This window comes from Lineus longissimus, chromosome 9, assembly GCF_910592395.1.
Source record: "Lineus longissimus chromosome 9, tnLinLong1.2, whole genome shotgun sequence".
NCBI lineage: Eukaryota > Metazoa > Nemertea > Pilidiophora > Heteronemertea > Lineidae > Lineus > Lineus longissimus.
In genome coordinates, this window is record NC_088316.1 from 12,533,953 (window position 1) to 12,558,786 (window position 24,834).

The following is a 24,834-nucleotide window of genomic DNA, read 5'->3' on the forward strand; positions in this document are numbered from 1 at the left end:
GCGTGCAGTGAATTTTTTCTATAGAAATGTACATGGTCTGCAGTATAGACAATCCCAGTCATTTGTAACAAGTTATAGTTTTATTGAACAGTAATTACCAAACATTATCATTATCCCAACCATCAGACAGGTAGCCACATCAAAGTCATGTACTTCAAGCTAATCAGAGAATTAATTGATTTCATGAATGAAGGCTGTTGCACTGAAGTATATAATGTACACACTAGAGAAGTAGGCCCAAGCAACAGTACAAAGTAAGGTAGAACAGGGTACTTGTAGCCCCTGTCTATGATATTGATTGATATCCCCATGCATCAAACAATGCAGGGGCTACAAATAAACCAGGACTACAATTACCCCATTCTACCTTATTTCAGCCCAGATAGTTTTCTTCTTCTTCAGCGCTTGTTGTGCACTTGGAAGTGTTACACTTCGGGAAGTGTTCCCTTTTGTTATTCCCTATGGAGCCCTATGGAGGTTCCTTGTATCTGGTTTCCTTGGCAGGGCAGGCAAAAGATCTCACCAAGTGAAAAACATGAGTAGCTTGTGATGGAGTCTACCTCTGGCCAAAGTCAGAGTCTATAGGCAAAAAAGTCAGAGTCTACAGGCAAATACAGCCAATTGGCACATAAATCGTAGCGGCTCATCCTGCCTTTATAGATTAGACCGAGAACGGGAAAGAAAACGATAGATAACGCATTGCCTGTTGTCAGAAATGAAATGAAGCAGTATGTTTATAATGCCTGGTATGCCTTAAAACAACAATACAAAACAATCAGTTTGACTTGATGCCGTCAACCAGAGAAATAACCCCATCGTTCTTGTTCTCGGATCAAAATCTTAACCTCTCTATTAAGTAAATGCCTGGGAATATTAGGCAGGGAAGAGTTTTTGAGAAAGGTATTGAACGGTTGGGTTGACTGTTTTTCACGAAGATCTCTTCAAGGCTGATGGACTTTTCTTCACCCTGAAATAGAATCTGCTGTTCACCTTTCTTATCAGAGGGCAACATTTCACTTTGGATGCTGGTAAACCTCTCCATCAATCAATGAATTTACCAACAAGGGGGATGAACTATCACAAACAAGCCAAGAAGTTTATCACCAGAAGAGATATGGTCATCATATTCTGCCTCCGAACCCCCTCCCCCCCAGAAACTGGAGACTTACACACCATCTTCACCTGTCCTCAAGTTTGAATTGCGTTGACAGATGAACACAAAAATATATGGTATACGGCCACGAAAAAATATGAAATTGTTATCGCAAAATAAAAAGGCTTGGAAGATTTCCTGGTTTACAATAAATCTGTTGGAGAAGAGAGGAAATACAGTCAAGTCGTCTGTCGGAGTGGCACAGTGGGCCCATCAGCCCCTGTCACCTCTGAAGCCCCGAGTTCGATTCCCGGTCTGTCCCGGAACACTCATGTGATAGAGAGGGACGTGACTCTTTTCGACAGCGTAAGTTTCCTCCGGGGTCTCCGGTTTCCTCCTACTTACACTGCGATATTTTTTATAGAGCTAATAATGTCCTTGTTGACGCTCAGCTCTTAACTCAATATTTTTCATACGTTCAAATTCAATCCATGCCAGCAGAGAAACGATCGAGGCCCACGGTATAGAACTGCGGCCAGTGATGCCATCTGTACAGGAATTCTCAAAGCAACCATCCAACCCATAGAGCCAGCAAGTGGAGGTACCTGGCTGATTACTTATTTGTTATTCCTTATTCCTAATTCTACTTATTCCCGCTCCTCGGACGGTTATGGTTGGGGTTAGCATAGCCTTTATTACCAATAATAACTGCATTTAGCACTCACTAATGAATTACTGACTTGGCGGTCACATTTGGAACACTAAGGAATAAAGTAATTTACTTCATACTTGAGAATCAGGAATAAGGAATAAGAAATAAGAAACTAACTTCAGGCTGGTGTATTAGCTCGTGAAGCACGGCCGTTAGCTAGGTAATTTTTACTTGTGGAGAAATCCCTCGGTCTTGTTACTATGAATAGCCTGCCGACCACCGCGCCAACGGCGGGTTGAGTAACCAAAGTGGCTTGGTATATAATAAGGAATACGACCAGGAGACCCGGGCTCGCGATTTTCAAAGTTGGTCAAGCAAATCTCCTGCTACACCATCGACGAGCCGTGTAGTTGGTTCCACATTGTAGCATACACCACCAAGATGAGAAATTACCATATAATTTTCCCTTTTCATCATTCTGTTTACGTTTATAAAGCCTTGCTAGTTTCTATTCTTGGTTCATAAGAGTATCTCAATATGGGTTCTTCGTAACCATGTACGAATTCTTGGCATATGAACCGATCTTACCTGTTTTAAACTGATTTTCCGGCGAAATATCGAAGAAACTCGCACGGGATTTGGCGCATCAGCAAATTTCTCCGCCAGTTGACGAAGTATCCAAAAACTGATTACGCAGTAACCATTCCTGGAACATGACCTAATTATTATTCACTTCCGATTTGGGTCCCTCCCTTTTATTATCATAATCGACGCGTTCAAAGTTGGTCAAGGGAAATTACTTCATAAATCATGCAAATTACCACGAAGGCGTCATATTTGCAGATCAACCAATCAGATCGGAGATTCCACAGGAGTCATGTGATCAAATAAATTGTTAAGGCACATTGTTGTCTAACGGCCGTGGAAGGTGAAGAACCAGCAAGTTTAGGTAGACAAACTTCCAACAGATGGAAGCACTGTTGGCTTAGAAGCGATTTGAAGGGGAGATGACTTTCAACCCGCCCACTGAGTTGTTCAGTGAATGAAAATAGATCTTATGTACACAACTTAACTTTGTTACTATAGATTCCCATTGCCCCCCCCCCCCCGCAAGGTTTATATGATCCTCACATCAGGTTCTTGCAATGAAGAATGCCAATGTCCATGTGGCTGATGATGACTCTTTGGAAGCAACTGAACTCCTTATTTCATCATACTCACCAGCACAAAAACCAAATCGCAGAATGAAAATTTGAATTTAACCCTCTTGCTACCAAACTTGCCAATCATCGATTGCAATTTCACCAAAGCTTTTTTCCCAAACTTGCCATACAGTCTCACACAAACACCTTTTGAAATTAGCTGCACACGGTTTGAGCCAAACCTCCACTGTGCGTTGTGTCGATTCACCATGTAGACCTCGTCCAACGCTTTCTAGCGCATTATTTATTTCCTATTTATGCCGTAATTTTAACGTTGAATTTGGCCAAGGGGCAGAGACTATTGGATCTATTCAGCAGTAAGAGGGTAAAGGCCTAAAATCCAGCAGCAAGACTCACCCTTTAAAGGGCCAACTTTGCTGAAACTTGGTATATTTAGTATTTGTCAATCAGTCTACATGACAGCATCATTAAAATTCATATCCAGGACGCATTTACGCAATTCGGAATTTTCAAATTCAATTACACGTTTCAAATATGTAACAAATGGCCTTTAACAACATCGTGAGTAAACTTCCGGTGCACTTGCAGTTTCGCTACACGTAGTTTATGATCAGGACATATATTTACCTCACAAACATGATCAGGTTAACTAATTTCATAATAAACAGATCTAATTTTAGTCCAACATAAATCAAAAATTAATCTTTATCACAATAATGAGCACATATCAACAAACTCAACCACAGCAGGTCAGAACAAATTAACCCAATACTACATCTGCAAGACTGTAGCCGCACGTACACCACCTGAAAATGGACCACCAATCTTGGTTCGCGAACCAATGCCGCACCATCAAAAATCCACCAAGCACGTGCACCAGCGCTGCAGCTAGTTATAAAATCCGGCAACAGATGGCGCGCAATCAATAAGCAGAAAGCGCCATTTCGAAAGCGCCGCCTGTCGCCGAACCATCTAACTAGCTAATTGCCGATCCATTAGCACGTACACCACGACAAAGCCAAGCTTTTAACAAGCCGGGCGAATTTGGACCATTAAGCTTGATGGGACAAATTCGCCCGGCAATTTGTACTGGCAATGGATTGCCGAACAAATTTGTCGCGGCAATGTGGTGGTGTACGTGCAATTGGTCCACCAATATTTCGTGGTGTACGCGCAACTACACTTGCAAATAGATTGGTAGACTTTTCTTCGATTTTTGACAATTGTCAATCATCTTGACCAATAAAGAGCTAAACTCATACCCTAGGTTCATTGGATGCTTGCAAGTGTGGTATTGTCAGCCTGGGGGTGAGGAGTTGTTGTCACCAAGGTATTATTAGTGCATATAAGCTATCAGTGCCTGTACCTCAGCCACCAAAGTATAAGTGCAAGTGTGGCAATACACGTATTAAAACCTCTCGAAATATTTTTTCAGAAATCAAGACACTTACCGCACTGTTCCTCCTCCTCCGTGACCGATTTGGCAGCGACCTCGTCTCGTAATCCGCCGCCTTCTTCAACTTACTCCGATCCAGCGATTTCGTATAAGTCATGTCGTCCGAATCTCCTACATCTCCTGGCACCGCATCTCCAACGGTAGACGTACTCTCCGCATGTCCTAACCCGTGGAGCACCTGCGACCCATGACTACACAGTGTGCTCTGAGAACTCGCACTAGTCTGACTTGTGGATTTCTGCTTGATATCCTCAGCCGTATCTGCGTCTATTTTACACGATTCAAAAGGGTCCGCTAGACTGGGAATGTTTATGGCCTTGTGTTTTACTAATTTCAGATTGCACTCGACACCCGTCCGGCTACTACTACTAGATTCCTGTCCCTGATGGCTGGAACACGTCGAACTCGATCGAATCGACGAACTAGACGCAACCGAGTTGACACTTGTTGTATCGGATGAGTCTACTGATGACCGCCGACTTGGGCGTGATTTTTGCTGCATAGCAACAAAACTGTTCATGCTCATGGTATCAGATTCGGGCGAGATTTGCCGATCAGTTGAACTCACTGAGTCTAAACTTGGTCGACGCACGTGGCGTTTTGTCGGGGACCGATCCCGCACATACCCTGGTGGCCTATCCACATGAATCCCAAAGTCAAATCTAGTCCTCGAAGTATTGTAATAAGCAGGAGAACCAGTCTCGCTATGGCTCGAGAGTGACTGATCGGAATCCGTCACGCTCGTTGCACTTTTACTGGGTGAACGACGGCGACAAGTTGTAGCACGGACGCCAAGTTTAATCACAGATTCAGGTCGCCGGCTCGGAGGTTCGTATTGATGCGAGTAGAACTTCCGATGCATGGCATCAAGTAGCGTCCCGGGGTGACTCCCCGCAGGTAGCAAACCAGGCAGCCTCTGGTTAGTCGGGGAGGAGAGAGCAGGTATGCATGGTTCGACTCCCGAATATGGGCGTTTTTGCATTTCTTCCACACTTGCAATCGCATACGCCATGCGGGCTGTTTCAATATGTTGATACGCGCTTATCCCATCCTCGTTCAAAACATTCTTACTTCGCTCCTTTTTCCTGCTCAACCTTGTCGGCAACGTTTGCGCGATGACATCAGGCTGGTTGTATTTGTTCTCAATAATATCATTAGGTGGTGACTTAGGAATATTACTAACTTTAATTTCGGTGCACTTATTCCTCTGGCGCTTTCGTATATGGTACGGAAGATCAACTTCATTTTCATAATCGCCAACACTCTGACGCTTATCTTTATCTTTCTTGTCCTTCTTAGTCGTTGCCCGCCGCAACAGCGGCGTGATGGCGCTACCAGAACTACTTCCCTCCTCCGCAACAATTTCCGGTATCACCAGATCATCCTTGGCAACTTGCGGCTTATCAAGAGTAGATTTCCTCCGAAACAACAACAAAGATGGCGGAGCACTCCGTTTACGCAACCTCTTCTTCAATCGTTCAAACCGACTTTCCGTTTTCGGCGAGGCTGGTCTGTCCCCCTCGAGAAATTTAGGCCCAGAGACGTTTTCTCCACTCCCTTTGGGAAGGCTCTCGTGGCTCTTTCTCAACAAATTCTCCATACTCCGTCTCAAAAGATTCTCAATACTCCCCCTATGCAAATTCTCTTTGCTACCCCTAGAAATGCTCTCTCCACTACCCCTAGAAATGCTCTCTTTACTACCCCTAGAAATGCTTTCACGACTACTCCGAGATATATTGTCCTTGAGACTCCTACATGTACCTATACTCTCTTTACTACCTCTACGAAACATATTTTCCTTACTTCCCGTAAATGGTATGGCAGTCGATTGTTCTGAATGACTAGGCACAAGAGGTAGACTGCTACGTTTTTGAGCCAACCGGCCCGTGGGTGGAAAATCAGTATTTTCATTTCGTATGACTAGATTTGGCACTGGTTGTATAGGCACAGGTGGCAAGGGTCGCATTGGCCCAGATGGCAGGGTAGAGTAATCACTCAAAGTCCGGTGATGAGTCCTAGGTGCTGGTCCACCCAACCTATCATTTTTACTGACACCACTAGGTGGCACTGTATTCAAATCCTTCGAGCTTCCTCTATCGAGATCATGGATTGGTTTTAACGCACTGTCCTTCGGTTTGTCGCCGTCCTTTTTCCGTCGGAAAAACAAAAGTGACGGCGGAGCGCTACGCTTCCGTATTCGTTTTTGCCACAATGATAACCTACTTTCCTTCTTTTTAGGCTTCTCCTCAGCATCCGGCTCAAGGGTCATAACATGCATCGCAGAGACTTGCGCAACATCTGGAACCGGATCTGCTCTTTTCTGACTTAAATTCGACAGTGCCGTAATTGTGTTGACACTCAAATATTTCTCGAAATCCTTGAGCGTGTTATCGTTCTCATCCTGTGGCTGCGCAACTTTCGGTTTACGCAAACTTTGGAATCGCCACTCACTATTATCCACTTCGGCTGTTTTGGTCGGCTCGCGCATACTTTTATACCGCTTATTTTTCCGAGGCGGCGCCATGGGTGGGCAATCTGTATCAGTCAAAGACCTCACATACTCGTACGATTCTTTTGGCATTTCCTCATCAATAATCGGTGACAATTTCCGCTGCTTAAAACTGTGACTGTTTCGCCAATCCTCGCAATACTCCGTCTCAATCCCAACATCAATCATAGCAATTTCGTTCGAATCCGGCGACAAATTATTCTCTTTAAATTCGACATTTTCCAACTTAACATCCGACTCACGGAAAACGTCATCCTGTATTATGTGATCGTCCACCGGTTCATTATGCATTTGATTCTCAATATAAGCAAAAACCGCGGAAATATCCGGTTTATGTAACCGCACACTTCCTGGTTCCTCCACCTCTCGCTCTGCATTATCGAACAAGACCTTCTCCTTGTTACATTTCTCAGATCTATGGTTAATATTCTTTTCCAAAGTCGTTGTGGCTTTAACACCACTATCACAAACTGACGGATCAGATCTACTCGGATTCAGATCGCTATTAGAAATCCCTAATTTCAGATCTAAAGATACGCGCTTTGCCTCCGTCTTAGCAGATCTACTAGGCCTCAAATCACAAATAAAGCTATCACTTACACGCCTACCCTCCGAGGAACAACTACCAGTACTACTCTCGGTCTCTGTGGAACCGCTAGATTTCTTCCGGCGCGGTTTTGGCCGGGGCCTCGTTTTAGGTTTTACACATTTCATATCAAACGAGGAGTCCATCCCCTCATCCGCGGAATAAAAAGCCATATCTTGATCACTCTCCATGCTCTTGTCTAGGATGATATTTCTATGAACGACCTTTGTATCAAACTCAATCGGTCGCGCATTCTCATTGGATAACACAATATCGACTGTCTCGGACACTTTATGCGGAACCAACTCATCCAAATCCTGTGGCGTGAGGAGTCCCCTTAACAGCGCTTCGTCAATTTCGGCAGAATCATCGTCAATGAATGGAAAATTCGTATAACTTCCAACACCTGGCGACAAACATTCGTCAAGAATAACGGCACTATCAACCTTGACTCCAGGCGCTGAGCCCCTGGATGATGCAGTCTCACTGACGATATACCCCATCTCATTTTTCTGTTCCACATTAACCTCGAGTTCCTCAGGAAAATAACTCAACTCTGGTTTATAATTGAAAGGCGTCGACAACGTTGGTTTAACCTCGCTCCCAAACGCAAAACCAGGTGAATTAAAGTCCATGTCACTGCCACTAGGGGGCGTGTAGAAATCCGACGAAATCTCGCTATTTGAATCTCCGTGGTCATCGTCGTATTCCATTTTAGATTTTTGCCGTCGTCGACGTCCCCTCGGTAGATGCTCCGGCCGATTCTCATGAGAAGCCTTGTTCTCTGCTTTGACTATAGGGGGCACCAGTAGTTGTAACTCTAACTTCTTCAGTTGAGTTTCTAGTGGCTGCTCCTCGAAGATGGCACGGAAATCCTGCAAAGAGAAGATCAGAAAATGTTTGAGACAAAAACTTATTTTCAGTTGTTCTCAGTCATGTTTACGTATTTCAATCATAATAAAATTCCTGAATTATCACTCCCCTTTGCTTTGGACAGCGGTAATTTGCTACAAGATAAAAGTTTTTCATGATATTATGGAAAGAAACACATGGAGAAGCGTTAATTACATGTACATCCTTCAGGGATGTGACAATGCCAGGTGCAAAAATCCGAAAGATGTTTTCATATGAAAAGGTCGATTCGGAAACTTTCATCCTTCCAAAGAAGGCCTTTGGATTCCTCTCCTACCTTATATTATGAATACATATCCCAAATGAATAATTCAAGTATAATCATCATGTGACAAAACACCTGTTAATCAAAATGCTCAAGCATGTTACAGTCACACATTAACCTTACGCTTATACATATAGGCCTATAACACCAGCTGAGCACTTGCTTAACCAAATAGATAAACTGACCACATTAATAAATGTAAATTCAATATACATAGTCGCTGACCACAGCGTATATTTGTACAAGGGTTAAAGGGCAAATGTCTCACGGAAACATGATGTCAACTATGTCAACAGCTCTCCCAAGCTTTGCAGACCAGCCTGCAGTTCCTAAAACACTGAAACATTTTATCTAATCAAATCAAACAGCTTAACCCTTTCGCTGCGGGTGACGTGAAATTTTGAAACTTGAAATCATAAAGCAATCAGAACTATTTCAAAACAAAGAGTCAGTGCCATTTTCAAGGGTGGGAGTCAGTTCTTTGTTTTCCACAGAACAGCCTCCCAACCTTAAAACTGGCATTCATTTCATTTTCAATGAATTGCTTTGTGATTACAAGTTCTGGCCAAAATGCTGGTGCCTGTGGTCAACTCTTAATATTGCCATTTTTAAAGAAGATATGCACACACTTTCAATTTCTAATTCCGAGCATGATATAGATTTTTTGTAACAGGCCTACCTTTAAAGGGTTTACCAGTATTGACTGAGCTAATAGAATTACTTAGGCCCTTTCAAAGCCCTTAGGAAAACAAATTCAAACCACGAATAAAGTCTTTTGACCCCATGTGACCCCACTCTTGATCCCGATGAGATTTTTTATTTTTGGCCCAATCTTTCAACCATGGTGGTCATCTTCAAGCTCGATCAAATTTCAATTCAGATTTAAGATCATTTACAACCCGAGGCAAGCGTATAGTACCCCAAGGTGTATGTCACGGCCTAACCCGATGGGCATGGAGGAATTCCTTTATGGCCCAGTGGTTGGCGCGTTGGCCCCAGAGCAGAAGCAATTTCAGCCGAATTCTAACATCGTTCTCTGCTCTTCCTGAATCCCCCTAAAATAAGAATGTCTATCCTGAAAACCCCGTTCTGGCCGATTTTTTGGCCTATCCTAGCATCCAAGGAAAGACGTCAAAAGCCACAGAATCCGATATTTTCCTAGTCACAGACATAAAACACACAAACCTTTAAAAGGTTGATGGCACAATAAAATAATCAAAGTCTCTTGGAATGTCACCAACACATTCGTCTGGCATTTGTAAACAAACACCCTGAGCTCCAACAAAAATGGCACAGAAACAGAGAGGTCAACAGCGGGACACAAGTATCATTGCAAATGACTTGGAAGCTTGTCTGGTTTGCATATACAGGATGTTACATAAAATGTGCCGTTGACCTTGGCCACCTTCACATGGATCTGCCTCTAGATATCCAGATATATCAAAATCGGCAGAACAGCCTGCATAAAATGTATCAGGCCCATGTATCATAATTAAAGACAACAGCACAACACAGAGTTGAATGTTGTCTGGTCCATATATGTGCAGGGATATATTTATATGTGCCATTACATGGACAATTGACATATTTGAACAGTATCTGTGCATATCACCCTCCTATTAGGATTATATTAGCTCTGAACTGAACTGTCTTTATATGTAGCATCACAATTGTGACTCGCTCTACCAAAACTGGGCGCTTGTCGCATCTGAACTCGACAGGTTGATACGGACTTGTTGTTCATTTCCCTATTGTAGACCTTTTGTGAAATCTATTACAAACTGATTTGGTCACATTTCACAAAAGGTCTACAATAGGGAAATGAACAACAAGTCCGTATCAACCTGTCAAGTTCAGATGCGACAAGCGCCTAGTTTTGGTAGAGCTGGTCACAATTAAGCCTGAACTGCATGAGCTGTCTCTGTGTGTAGCATGTCCAAGCCTGAACTGAACTGTCTCTGTGTGTAGCATTACCAAGGCTGACATTACCAAGCCAGAATTGAACTGTCTCTGTGTCTAGCATTACCAAGGCTGATATTATCAAGCCAGAACTGAACTTTCTCTGTCTGTAGCAAGACCAAGGCTGACATTACCAAGCCAGAACTGAACTGTCTCTGTGTGTAGCATTACCAAGGCTGACATAACCAAGCCAGAACTGAACTGTCTCTGTGTTGAGCATTACGAATCCACCTGTGAGTCTTTTCAACATTCAGATGAAACTATAGGCCTTAACTTATTCCGAGAATATCCTCACAGAAATTTGCATCATGAGTCATTGCAATTTTCAACTGCGAAGTCGAATCAGAGCTTTTCCAGGGGGTTGACACCCGAGTTGGCAACAATTCACAATCGACCTTTTCGAAGAAGTTTGTTTGGGCGCTGACCAGTCATGCGTTTCCCCTGGCACAAAGGGTCACCTGGCTTCGTGGCATCGTCCGAAGTCGGCTTCGGCCTTCTGACGTTTTCTGAGTGTACACTTTTGATTTGATATGGCTCTGATTCGTCTTCTTCGAAAAGGCCTACTCCGGGATCCTTGCCTTTGTACAGGCAAAAACTCAGACTTGTTCCTTGCATTCTGCTTGGGCAGTGTAGTCTTCTCCAAATGGATCATCATCCATGGCATGCCAAAAATATCAAATTGTCCCCTAAACAATATTTTGAACCTACCTCGAAGTTGCCAACCACAATTGAAGTTTGAGTAAGAAACCATTCGAATATGCCCAAACCATGAACAAATATGGTACAAAATCCACACAAATGTCAGAAGTGACTCGAACAGGAAATAATATATGGGAGAGAAGTGGTCTGAAAACCTAGATCTGCCTCCCGATATATACAGCTTGCCTTTGAATGATAGGCCAATAATACACACACCGAACCGGGGCAAATTGATGCCGGTAATTACAGCCAACTGTCATTTGGCCACTTAAAGGCAGAATAGAGGTATTAGTTTTGTGATATTTTTCGTCATGACAGTCACGCCAAAAGTGTGTGATGGCAGTGAAAGGCTTCAGGATTCAATGCCTCAACATGCCAAGGGCTGAAGTATTACATCACAAAACAACACCCGTTTGCTTTTAGCAATAGGGCCTACTGACGAAAACTTCCTTGGATACTGGAATAGTTGGACCCCTATTACAAAGCCTATATTCCCCTATCACATGTTTAAAACCTGTTGACCACTTCGTGTATAACACATGATGTGCAATGATACAAAGTGTTCTTCGTTACGAAATTCTCCAAGGTCAATGAGCTTTATTCCATAACCAATTTTATTTCGAGGCAGCCTGGGCTTGGATGGTGCCAGAATAATGCTCTTGCTATTCGAATCCTGTCTGATTTCAAAGCAATGATGTGTCCAGGTGACTTCCTCCAATACCATACTGTGAGGAACGGTTGCTTTCTCTTTCCCTCAGTGTTGGGTCCACCTGGTCAGCCAGGAAGTCTCTGGATCCGCCTAATGTCCCAGGAAGCCTCTGCCTCCGCCAGGTCTCTGAGGAAGTCTTTGGATCTGCCCAGGGCCCCAGGAAGTCTTTGGAGCCACCAAGTGCCCCAAGGCAGTCTCTGGAGCCACCCAGTGTCCCAGAAAGTCTTCAGAGTCACCAAGTTTCCCAGGCAGTCTTTGGGGCCGTCCGGTGGCCGAGGAGGTTTTTGGATCTGTCCAGTTTCCCAAAAATTCAGCTTTGGGTCTGCCTGCTGTTCAAGGAAAGGAAGTCAAGGAATATAACACAAGGCTATGTAGAATCCTCTTCTGGGCTCTGAGATTGATGATTTTATTCCATACTATACAAAAAAGGTCATTGCTCAGCACATTTTCGTTTTATGTTGGCAAAATTGTAAAAATATTGGGTTTGGGACATTACAGGTTAGACTTCATATATGTTTGAAGGGTTAAATTTGAGTATTTAACTTTATCTCTCTTGTTTTGCGTGGAACATAATAGAATAGACCATAGATCATTATATTCAATCATTTTAAACTCATTTTTTCCAATTATGACAGGCCCTGAAATAGGTCAAGAGCAATGCTGACAAACTACTTAGTATCTGTACGTGATGAACTTGTAGTATGCCCTTAGTAAACCTGGACGTAAGCTTACTTAACAGTGTAATTCTGCCAGGAAGGACAAACCGTTTGAATATAATTGTCCTTGTGAAGAGGAAGCATAATCTTACACAACAGTTTTTATTCAGATATCAACCTAGTTATATTCTGTTTACAAAGGGGTAGTCAGGAATATAATAAAGTGTTAATCTCATGACTCTGACTCATCTCTATTCACGAGAAACAAGGAGATTGGCTTATAATAATGTAGAACAAAGCATCTGCCAAAACAAAAACAATAAAAAAATCAGTTCATGACATTTCAAGCAGGAATGCTGAATTGTACAAAATATAAATTGTGTCAATCAGCCAACAATTGCTGTAGGTATCTTGTCAATGACATGTGACATAGTCATCATGTGACAATAAGTATGCAATAGCTGCAATTCTTCTTCTGACACATAACAACCACCTTCAAGTAAAAATTTGGAATTACCATTATTACAATCATTAATTACCATTGGTCAGTTTATGCAATACTCTTAAAGAACTGTGCATCAGCACCACTTAAGGTATTGGTCCTCGTGAGTCACTTGAGGTATTGCTTTAAGATTAGGTATTGGTCATCATGACTCACTCAAGGTATTGGTCCTCACGAGTCACTCAAGCAATTCATCCTCATGACTCACTCAAGGTATTGGTTCTACGAGTCGCTCAAGCAATTGGTCCTCATGACTCACTCAAGGTATTGGTCCTCACGAGTCACTCAAGCAATTCATCCTCATGACTCACTCAAGGTATTGGTTCTACGAGTCGCTCAAGCAATTGGTCCTCATGACTCACTCAAGGTATTGGTCCTCACGAGTCACTCAAGCAATTAGTCCTCATGAGTCACTCAAGCAATTCGTCCTCATGAGTTCACTCAAGGTATTGGTCCTCAAAAGTCACTCAAGCAATTCGTCCTCAAGAGTCACCCAAGATATTGGTCCTCACGAGTCACTCAAAGTAATATTGGCACACAATGTACAACTCATATTGTTTTGTTTTAGTACTTGTCAGCAGCAGAAAAACAGCTGCTGTGCACAGACAAACTACAGCATTTAAACTAATTACATGTATACATGTATATGAAACAACATGAAGTTTTGCAGGCAGAAATACAGAACCATTATCACCATTAGATTCGGTTAGTCTTTTTTCCCTTTGTTTCATTGCTGCAAAACAACACGTGACTTATCAAAGTGCATCTTTGTGAAAAAGCGACAATAGATGAAATCGAATGAAATCCATTTTCACTCAGCTTAGTTCAAACATGCAAATTGGCCATCTTCAGGTGAATTGTATTCACAGCATGGGCACTGGGCCTTGTTTGATTCAGCACTTACAAGTGTGAATAGTTAGATGTACTTTGAGATGTGAGAGACGACTGCAGCTGCCTATAGTCCCTTCAACAAAATATGTTGTCCACAGGACTTAGGCCATAAATGGCACCAACGAAATTACAACAGCAAAACACACTATTGCTTTGTATAACCCGTCTGAATGCAAAGGAGTCAACAATTGATATGAATGCATTAACATTCATTTACATATTGGGCAAGGACTCCTATATCTGTAGGAGCATTTCCTGGTATTAATATCACTCGAGAGCGGGATGGCATAATTGAAAATAATGCATCAATTTTAACTCTGCGTGACCGATATGTTTACAGAGTGTGTAATTCATCACAATTGTACACTAATCGATTTTCTGCCATGCTTAAAGGGGAACGAGACTCACTTTCCTGTCCCACTTAAAGGGAACTGGAACCGCCGAGCGATTTATTCAACTTTTCGACTTTCACCGCCCGAGAAAGTCAAACTTCCAACTTCCTATTCGAGTTCAGATTTGTAGCTCCGCCCCCAGTGCCCGAGCATGCGCAGTTCAATTTGTTATTATTGAGAGTCATGTGAGAATCACGTGAGTCATGCAATCTTTCATTCATGAGTTTTCATAGTAAATTCCATAGTAGTGACGTCACTCAATGATTGACAGCTAGGCGCCATGTTTCATTCATGCCTCGTTCTGATTACCCGATACGCGGGAAATGAAAACGAGGTCATACGAACTGGCTTGGCGGTTTCAGTTCCCTTTAAGGGAGGACTATAAGCAGGAAGATATGGTCCATAACTGGCCGTCTCCAGGTCACCAACATGCAGTGAGGATATGGTTTGACCTAAAGGGGGTACCCGTTCATTATTACTGGTGGTCCAGGAAAATAGAAAGGCAGTTATACACAATGCCGTAGTGCAGTTATTAAGCATAAATGTACGAGTTTGCTGAAACCTGGGCTATATAGTACTTGAATATGTATATCTGCCTACACAACTTTATATTTAGTACGTATGTTTTACACAATCTGAAATTAATTATCATATTCAACAATTTTCAAATGTATAACAAGCCCTAATAGAGATTCTTCTTCAGTGCTTGCTCTGCGCTTGGAGGTGTTAGTCTCAAAGGATGTGGATGTGGGTGTTTCTGTGAGGCAGTGTTTCCCTACTATAAATCAGGTCTCGATTGGTTAATGTTGTTTGGTTTAAGTGGTCACCTATTCTGTGAATAGGGGAACACTTCGGGGAACACTGAAGTAAAGCAAACAATGACGTGTGTAATTTTCATTGGAACGACCACCAAAGTAAACTGACAGCCTAGGCCTTTGATAGTTTTATGCTATCCTAATATAGACATCAGCGACCAACTCAACCTCTATCTTCTCAGTACATCCCCTCTTTTATCATGTTTGTGAAAGGACGGCCATTTGACTGACTGAAAATGTTCAAGAGCTCAAACACCACAGCAAAGTTATACAGCCACCGAGCCAGACAGTGCCAAAGACAAGACGGCCAGAGCCACGATTGATGATCAAGGCCACTGCAGTTTTGCCAAAGGTTATCAATGGAAGGCTGGGATCAGAGACTTATCAGCGATCATTATACATATACGGATCGAAAAGTGTCAGAGTGGCACAGTGGAAACACCAGCGCCTCTCACCTCTGAGGTCCCGGGTTCGATTCCCGGTCGGTCCCAACACACTCATGTGATAGAGAGGGTGACTCTCATTGACAGCAAAGCTTTCCTCCGGGGTCTCCGGTTTCCTACTACTTACATCACAATCGCCCAATATTGTGTATAGAGCTGATAATGTCCTTGTTGACGCTCAGCTCTCAACTCAATATTTGTTTAATGTACACAACATTTGTCGACTTTTACGAACTTTTATTCATATAAATGGTATCAGTGCCTGTCATCTCTGAGGTCCCAGGTTTGATTCCAAGTCAGTCCTGAATGTGATAGAAAGGCTGACACTATTCAACAGCATCAGTTTCCTCCTGAGTCTTCGTCTTTCTCTACTTACATTATATGCCCAATATTGTTTATTGAGTTTGAGTTGACGCTCAACTCTCACCTCAATTGATAGGCTCTGTAGTAAGATGCTGTTCTTAACCTCCCAAGTGATGATGAGACTGACTTATGTCGAGGTTATGACACAGTCTGTACCAGCAATTACCTTTTACCTCACTCTACAAACCCAATGCCTTTTGGGGGATACCCACGTAATAGCCTACACAATATTCTGACAAGCTGCCACCCTAGTTTTACCAACTGATATAAGTCCGTCATAAGCATGACCATGTGACATACTAACGATCCAGGCTAATTAGGATCGACATGGCATGATGATGTGATTTCAGCTGATCGTTGAACTTGTAATTATGAGCTAATTAACCCTTTCATCTAATCACATATGGTGGTGGTCACTGGTATCAATGAGATATCATTATTCAAGCTAGTTTGTGAATCATCTCATTGAGGACGCCCCCAAAGTGTTCAACCTAACAAATCACAAGGGTTGAAGGCCCTTGTCCTCAAAGGTTGGTGTGCCATTCAATCACCAGAGGGCACAGTCTGGTGTAGGCCTAGGCTATGTAGATTCAGTTTGGAAAATATGATGAGACCTAGCAACAATTGCAAGTTTTCAGAGTTGAACTCCTTTAAAGAACTGTAAGATTTGAAACGGAAGAAGTGTAAGATGACCTAGGATAGAATGTCAGGAGAACAAAGGAATATATATTATGTACTTTGATCTCAGAGCTATTGATGATCATACAATGCAGCCACCATAATCCATCGGAATACAATAGGGCCTGACACTTTTTCCAGCGGGACATTTTCTACTTCTACACCTACCTTCTTTCTGTGGTTTAGAGAAGACATGTTGATAAATCAGGAGGAGACACATCTAATCCTAGTTGCATTGTCTTTGTGTGGAACAGTGGACCTGCAGACAGGATGAAGCCCATACATGTGTTGACAGCATGTAGGACAGATTCATGAACTAAAGACCTATAAACGACATTTTCAGAAAGCTAGGTTACAATCTGTTAACTCAATTAGTTGATTCACATTGTTTCAATAATGAGATTTAGTACTTATTGAGTTCAAGAGCCAGTGTCAACTAGAACACTTGTAGCATCAGATCAAGTGTCACAACCAGGATGTTCATTATTGAAGACATAGTCACAATCAACCTGAGGGATGGAGACAAGTATGTTGGGCAACTGGCGCATCCAAAATTTTCTCAGAATGGTCCTTAGAAGACTCTGAATCAAGGCGGCAGTCAAAAAATTTCGAAGAAAATGTCTAGATTTTGTACCAATGTGCACGTGAATAAGAATACCTTGGTTAACTTGGTTACTTATCATATGTAACATAATACAAAGTCTGGATTTTCTTCTTCTGATTTTGTCAATCTCAAAGGCATACAGAGAGAAACTTCGCTTAACAGGTCACACATCCGTCAGTAGTATGCCACCCTCTCTATTGGGGACAGTGATTTTGGTCACAAATAGGTCATTTCTAAGCTACTTGATCATTGTAATCAGGACACCTCTCTATTTAGGACAGCATTTGTCCATTCAAAGAGTGTCCATAACAGAGAGGTTTTACTGTATGGTACAACCAGGAACAGGGTTAGGGCTATCTTATTTAGTGTAAACCAAATGGCAACAAATTCATGTGAGCTCAGTGGTAAGTATACAGTGGAACCTCCCTATGAGGACACCTCGTTATCATGGACACATTCTCTCCATCAATGAAACCTCATTTGGTCCCAAAGTGGTCATTTTCATTGAATTGACCTCTGTAATTGGGACACCTCTCAATCGAGGACAGCATTTCTGAGTCTCAAGGCTGTCCATAATAGAGAGGTTCTAACATACTTTGTGCTGCAATGCTCAGGCAAGGGATTACAGTTTCTCGGCCAAGCAACATCTTTTGACACATCAGAATCTAATAGACTATTTCCTCTCGGATTTGATTTTGCCAACCTGTTAACTAATTATTTTACAACAAAAGCTTCGCTTGGCCTAACTTGAACAATATATCGATGAAAACTGATCCTGTATGGAAAAAAAATTGAAAAAAGCATCACAGACAATTAAAATGTTAATTCTTGTGACATGACATGAAACTGTATGTCTGTTTTTAGGTTAATCGTCTACCCTCCAGACGTTTTGTCTCGCACATATTTTTACATAACTGGTACCTCGAGAAAACAAACAGACGTATCTCCTGGGATTATTATTTCGATATTTCATCTGAAATTAGCTTTTATGTTGTTGTTTCATCACATATTTATTGTATTGTTGAAGAGGATGCTTGAAAACATTTGTGTGCTGCGTATAAATGTTTGCAGAGAGATATTTCAAGACTTAAATGCCAAAATCAATTGCAATTGAGCAAAAAGTGAATACATGTAAGCCAAGATAAGAGGAGGCTTTTTTGGCCTCGATGTTTGCCACAAATGCCAATGCCATCTATGTGAAATGTGCGCAACTTCAATTGAAACCAGGGCAGGTCACAGGAGTGAATGAAGTCTTCTCTCGATCAAGCAAAAGGAGGTCGGAAATCATGTGTCATCCCATAGTTTCTCGGCGGTCCCATGGCCGACACAGTCTGGTTAAACCACCTACCACTCTGCATTAGCACTTGATACTTGGGTGGTCAGTCTCCAAGATCAAGGCACTGAAGCAAAAATCCATCCATGTCCCAGGAATTTGCAAAGATAAAAAATGGCTAGGTATGAGGTTGATGATCAACTGCCCGCCCCCCCCCCCCCCCCCCCAGCGAGAAAATGAGGAAGCCATCTCCTACCCATCCTTCCTGAGTAGGCCTATCTCAATTTCCAGTACAGTAACCCTCATTCCTTTTGATTGATTACTTGCATGCCCAACCCCGTTGTCAGTGCAAGTGCAAGTGATCCATGAACGAAAAAATAACATTCAGCAGGTGGCAGTGAATACTTAGCATTTATCCTAACAAAACATGCTGATGAACTGCGTGAGACTTTCCATCAACATCAACCATGCCCTCCTCCTGAAGTTTGTTACTAACTAAAGATATTCTGGCACTTTCCACATCTAGAACGTCAGGTTCAAGGTTTGTCTGTAGCATTTAGGCAGGAGCTGGGGGGTTAAATTGGCCATCTTCGGGTGACTGATATGCACAGTAATGGGCATATGGCTCATGTTTGATTCAGCACTAGATTTATTCCTGGTACAAGCATGAATAGTGTGGACATACTGCGAGATGGAAAAGACCCCTATTGGCGACTAAGTTATCAGAGCAATTAGAGCTCTCCACAATCCATTATCAATGAAGAACAGACTTCCAACCTTGAAATTGGCATTCACTTCGTTTTGAAGGCGCTCTTCCATATCGAAAGAAATTTGCAGCGAGGGTTAAAGTTATATCATTTATGCATTGGATACCTACCACTTTCTGAGGCGGCTTCTGGAGGGCTTTATCCTGCTGCCCGCATGATGAGGATGACAGCTCCAGGTTGATCCCGTCCCCGCCATGGTGGCTGCTGAAGAGGCGGGAGAACACCGGCTGCGTCGTGCCCTGCAGCTTCTCCGACAGGCTCAGCAGGGCGTACCCTATTTCCTCCTGCAAAATAGGACAGAAAGAAACCAGAGTTAGAAATGACGCAGAAAGTTCCTCAGAAATTAGCTCAGCTGGTTTCAACATTGTAACAGCATAAGCACAGGGCCAACAAAAAAGGGGTAACTCTTTCTCAGCTGAGTGAGATGAAACAAGTGAAAGACCTTCTTCTTCCTCAGCATTCGCTCTGCACCTGGATGAGTTTTTTCTTGCATGCCACTATGGTTTGGCCTCAACTGCATACCTGCCCAGTGACACTGTCTTCGGCCAAAATACGCGATTAGACAGAGACAATCGAGGAGACGTCGCATGAAGTATGAAAATTTCAGCAAAATGCTGTCGGGTAAGTTGAAACACTGATTGAAAGAGATCTGTGGGATGTGGATTTGTACATGCCGGGAACGCAAAAACATGAAAAAGGTACCAAAAGGTCTTTGACAATCGTCTGAGTGCTTAAATCGATATCTAATGACATTGGAAAGAACCAAGAGCAATTTCGTTGTGTCATTGTGTAGGTTTGGTTCTCTTGTGATAATTTATATGGAGAATAGTGTTAATTTCAATCAAAGGATGTACCTTTCACCTTTTATAGTGAGGGAGTCGAGAGGGCAACGTTTCTCAAAACTGCCTGGTTGTCACATCAAAAATCACATGGGTCAGAAAGAGTTAACAAAATATGCTCTTTTGACGATGACAACAAACGGTATCCTACCCGTCCATCAGCAGTAATCCCATTCTATCTCGGCAATTACAGCATCGAATCCATCCCTCATATACCATCCTCAACTACTGATCCCGCTGAGATTGCCTCGTCTGAAAGCATGGTTGGCGTGCAAAAAAGATTGCCGATATCTTTTGGGTTGGTGAAATTGGCGGTCACCCCAGGGGGGGATGCGGGAAGCGACATCTAAACATGGTAATGGAGATAGCTCCCAGTGTATATAGTGTTCACAATACTGGTTCAAGTCAACCCTTTCTGGCCCACAGACTGTCATGAGTGCGGGAACCAATGTCTAAACATGGTAATGGATATGGCTCCCAGTGGCGTGGTCAACCCCCTTCTGGGCCACAGACCGTCATGGAAATCTTTTCAGTTGATCTGACTGGTGAAATAGGCATACATCCCAGGGGGATGTGGGAAGCTATATCTAACCATGGTAATGTGATAGTTCCCAGTGTAGTTAGTGCACAGAACAATACTGGCATAGTCAACCCTTTCTGGGCAGCAGACCGTCAAATACATGTATCTTTTCAGTCGACCTGACTTGTGAAATTGGCGGTCACGCTAGGGGGATGTGGGAAGCTATGTCTAAACATGGCAATGAAGAAAGCTCCCAGAGTGCAGTTTAAGCGTACAGGACAATTCTGGGGTGGTTAACACTTTTTGGGCTGCAGAACATTTTGGATATCTCCTCCGTCGCTCTGATCGGTGAAATTGGCATACACCAGGGGGATGCAGGAAGCTATACCTAAACATGGTAATGGAGAAACCTCCCAGTGCAGACAGTGTACATGACAATACTGGCATGGTCAACCCTCTTTGGGCCACAGACCATCATGGATATCTCCTCATTTGATAGGTGAAATCTGCGTACACCCAAGGTGGGGATGTGGGATGCAGTAAGCTATGTCGATGTCTTTGATGGCCATCTCCATTACAATGTTAAAACATCTCCATTACAATGTTAAAACATTGTAATGGAGATGGCCATCAGGAGTGAGCGCAATAATGCAAAGATTTCACTGCCGTTCACTGATTCCACTCCTGTGCACTAGTTTCCCTCTAATGTGCCGGGCCTCGAGAGGGAGGGTCGACAATTATTTTTTCCAAACTTTGAATACCAATAAGGTATCAAACTGGGAGCTAAAAGCGACAGCCATAAACTCGAATGAAATGATTCAAAATTGCCATGCAAATTATCAAATTTCCTAAAATGTCCACCACCATTACCTCATTAGTTTACAATTTAACCTGTCACAAATGGTTGATAAGCAATGAATAAGTCAGCACTGGGAGCACATTAGTCTGTCACCGACATGAAATAGCTGTGTACCTTTTCATGAATATTTCAGTAGCTTAGCCACCAAGTTCTCCCAAGTGATACATGTGATATTAGCTTGTAAACATACATATGATTGATAACCATCGCTCTTTCGTAAGCTTTATTCAAGTTTTCCCCCCATGTCCAATTATTTTTACCGATGCAATCCCTAAAGAAATCTTTTACATAATGACTCGAGAGCTTGGCTTCATCTAAAAGGGATAAGGTGAGTTTGGCTGTTGATTTCTGGCGCCATCTACGTCAGTATTGAGCGATTCGCAGTGCTGTAGGAGGAAACCAGAGCAACCGCAAGGAAACTAAGTCATAAAATATAGAGAATTGTCCTATCTACTGTAGAAGGAAGCTCAGTTTGACTGTTAATCTGACTCCTTGCATTGACATGAAGGGGGGTTAATTGAGGAGCTTAAGAGTCAGACTGGCCACCCGGCTACGATGCGCAATGCAATTCCATTTCTAACTATCCTGGGGTTAACAGAACTGTTAGAGTCAATAGCTTTTAACCTGTCACCATGCAGCACCAATCCACTTGTGGACAACCCACTTCCCCTTCTGATCATGTTTCATAACAAAAGTTATCACCAACACAGAATCAATGGTTTGTGATGTTACGTGTCAACTGAAGTGGTCAGGTGATACTCTGGTTAATGATATGTTAAAGGGACAACTTGGGCGTGGGATTTAGCTGGCCAGGAGGATAATGTGCCTACTTGACACCATGCACCGCCACTGGTAGTATTACACTGATGCCTTTCTCTGATAACGATTTTCACCAGTGTTGGAAGGCAGTTTGGGGGTCCGACTTGCAAATTTCAGGCAGGCCTCAGGTAACACCCCGTTCTAGTGCATTGTTTAGTGCAGTTCAAAGAGTTTTCATTAATCCTATTTGGAGAAGTTGCGGTCCTGCTGGAAGCCGTTTTTGTGCAAAAAACCAACATATCTCATGCCCAAGTTGTCCCTTTAACCCTTTGATGCAGACACCACTTCTGGCCTGCGTCGCCCTGAGCCCAGCGGTAGATAGCAGTGCCAACCACTACTTACTTACTAAATTACTTATCGCCCTTCCCTCTCATGGGACATAAGGCCACAACCCAACCACTCCACTACTGACCAGCGGAATAACAGCCAAAAATGAATAATAATGTAACCTTGCACAGTCGGAAACTTTCTGGTGGAATCGGTCCTTGGCGTATTCTTACCTTACACCGAGAGGGTAAACCTCCCCAGCCCTGCATTCTGTTGGTTGATGATCAGGAAGTAGAAAGAAATAAACTGAATCCAATTGTTATCCTCAAAATCTGAGAAAATCCTTTGAAATGATGCTACTATTTTCAAATTTTATGAAAGTTCCATAGTTCTAAACTGGGGACGCTGCAATTAACCCTTGCCTTCAGCTGCAAAACTTCAAGCCATCAATCGTTCAAGTCGAGAAAAAGATTGTCCATTTTTTTCCGAAACTCAAAACAAAATCACAGTGGACTAACTTGTTGCACATTCACAGGGCATGCATCAAGTTGCTTATTATCGAGATGTGCTTCAATCACCGTTTCCCTCGCCGCCGTGTCTAATCCATAATCTGGAATCGACGCAACCATGGTTTCCTATCCAATCCCTTTTGTACACACACCCGGTTCACCAGTAATAAACTACTGGTGTCGCCCGCAGTCTGTTTATCACGCCAGTCGTAATCACATCCTCGTAAGACACTCTGTCAGTTTAATTACATCTAATGCCGTATTTTGAATAAATTACCAATCAGCTGCAGTAGATGTGGGACAGGAGGAGCTTAATCCCTCATTTATCACTAAATCTCGACAAAGCCGCAATAAATTGAGGTATGGTGCAATGACTCTACCACAATTACAGTCAGCTCCAGCTGAACAGAAAGAACTGGAAGTTTAAATACTGGTATACATGTATCGAAATGATTGTACTTGTCAACATCTAAATGGACGAAAACGTAATCCAAGCAAAGCAAATGACGTCTGAATGTCTCATATATCACATAAAATCATTCGGTGCTACATCTGAGCATAACTGAAAACAGTAGAAGGATGCACGACCAAACAATAAAGTTTAACTTCCCTTAAATTCCTGTATGCAACAGCAACAAAAATTGAAATTCCTCAATAATAACATAACCACCGCGAGATTTCAGACATAATTGTCATAGCTGAGAACAGGAGCAAGATGCACTGTAATATCCGACAACAGATCACAGCCAGAAGTAGACAATTTTTAAAATCACAGCTTTTTCACAATTCTAACTATCACATATCTTTTCCTCCCACAACTCAATACTCCAGTTTATCCTCAAGAGATGCAGTACGCTGCATGAAATCTTCACAACTAGCACGTCCACTAGCCATCCTGTACATTTGGCTAAACATTCACACTAAAATATTCATAAATTCACATATCGAATTAAGCCAACAACTAGTTCAGCTATCCAATGAACCATCCCGCGTCAGTTGGACCAATTCGTGCAGCTAGGTGCAGCTAGGTTATAAAACACATTCATCATCGTCACGAAAGTCAGACAATCGAAAGTGTCAAAGCTGCTTGGAGATTCCAGTACGCGAGGTGTTATTAAAACGAAAATTACTCAAAACTTTTCATGTGGATCTCTCCACAGACTCCTACAAATTCAGGCTGAATCATAACTTTCTGTTCCAAAAACTAACTCCTCACTCTCTCTGAATTCCAAGTTAGTTTCTTTGGACTGATGAGGACAATTGCCAAGGGTGGGGAATTGACAAAACTTGCTGCGTGACAATTCCTATAATCAGGCACTTTCTGGTAGCTTTATTCATGTATGATTTTTTAAATTTTGCTTCTCTAACATTCTGAAAGTCCTCTGAAAAGTGATATGTTTGTATACACTACAACATGTACAACAGTATGTTGCTCTTCCGATGAAATTGAGAAAGCAAGATTGACAGAATACCAGACCCAAGTCTAACTTTGTCTGATATTATTTTTCCTTTTCTGACATTTTCAAAGTCCTTTGAAAAGAGTTATATTTGTACACTTTGACAGTATTTTGCTATTCCAACGAAGTTAAGAAATCCAGACTGAAGGAATACCATACTTGTGTACCTTCTCACAA

At 42.4% G+C, this 24,834-nt stretch overlaps 1 protein-coding gene across 4 annotated transcripts in view; it reads right to left on the bottom strand.

Moving 5' to 3' along the window:
• Nucleotides 1–24,834, bottom strand: part of LOC135494012 (uncharacterized) — a 133,563-nt gene that overhangs the window by 75,275 nt on the left and 33,454 nt on the right. For 2 of the 4 annotated variants that reach the window (XM_064781742.1, XM_064781741.1), the window contains exons 3-4: nt 19,498–19,671; nt 4,360–8,334 (exon numbers count right to left, since the gene is read on the bottom strand). In XM_064781742.1, the coding sequence (XP_064637812.1) occupies nt 4,360–8,334; nt 19,498–19,671 (4,149 nt within the window). Of the gene's footprint in view, nt 1–4,359; nt 8,335–16,911; nt 16,998–19,497; nt 19,672–22,924; nt 23,098–24,834 lie in introns of those variants that run through there. The other 2 variants (XM_064781743.1, XM_064781745.1) reach the window with 2 other exon arrangements.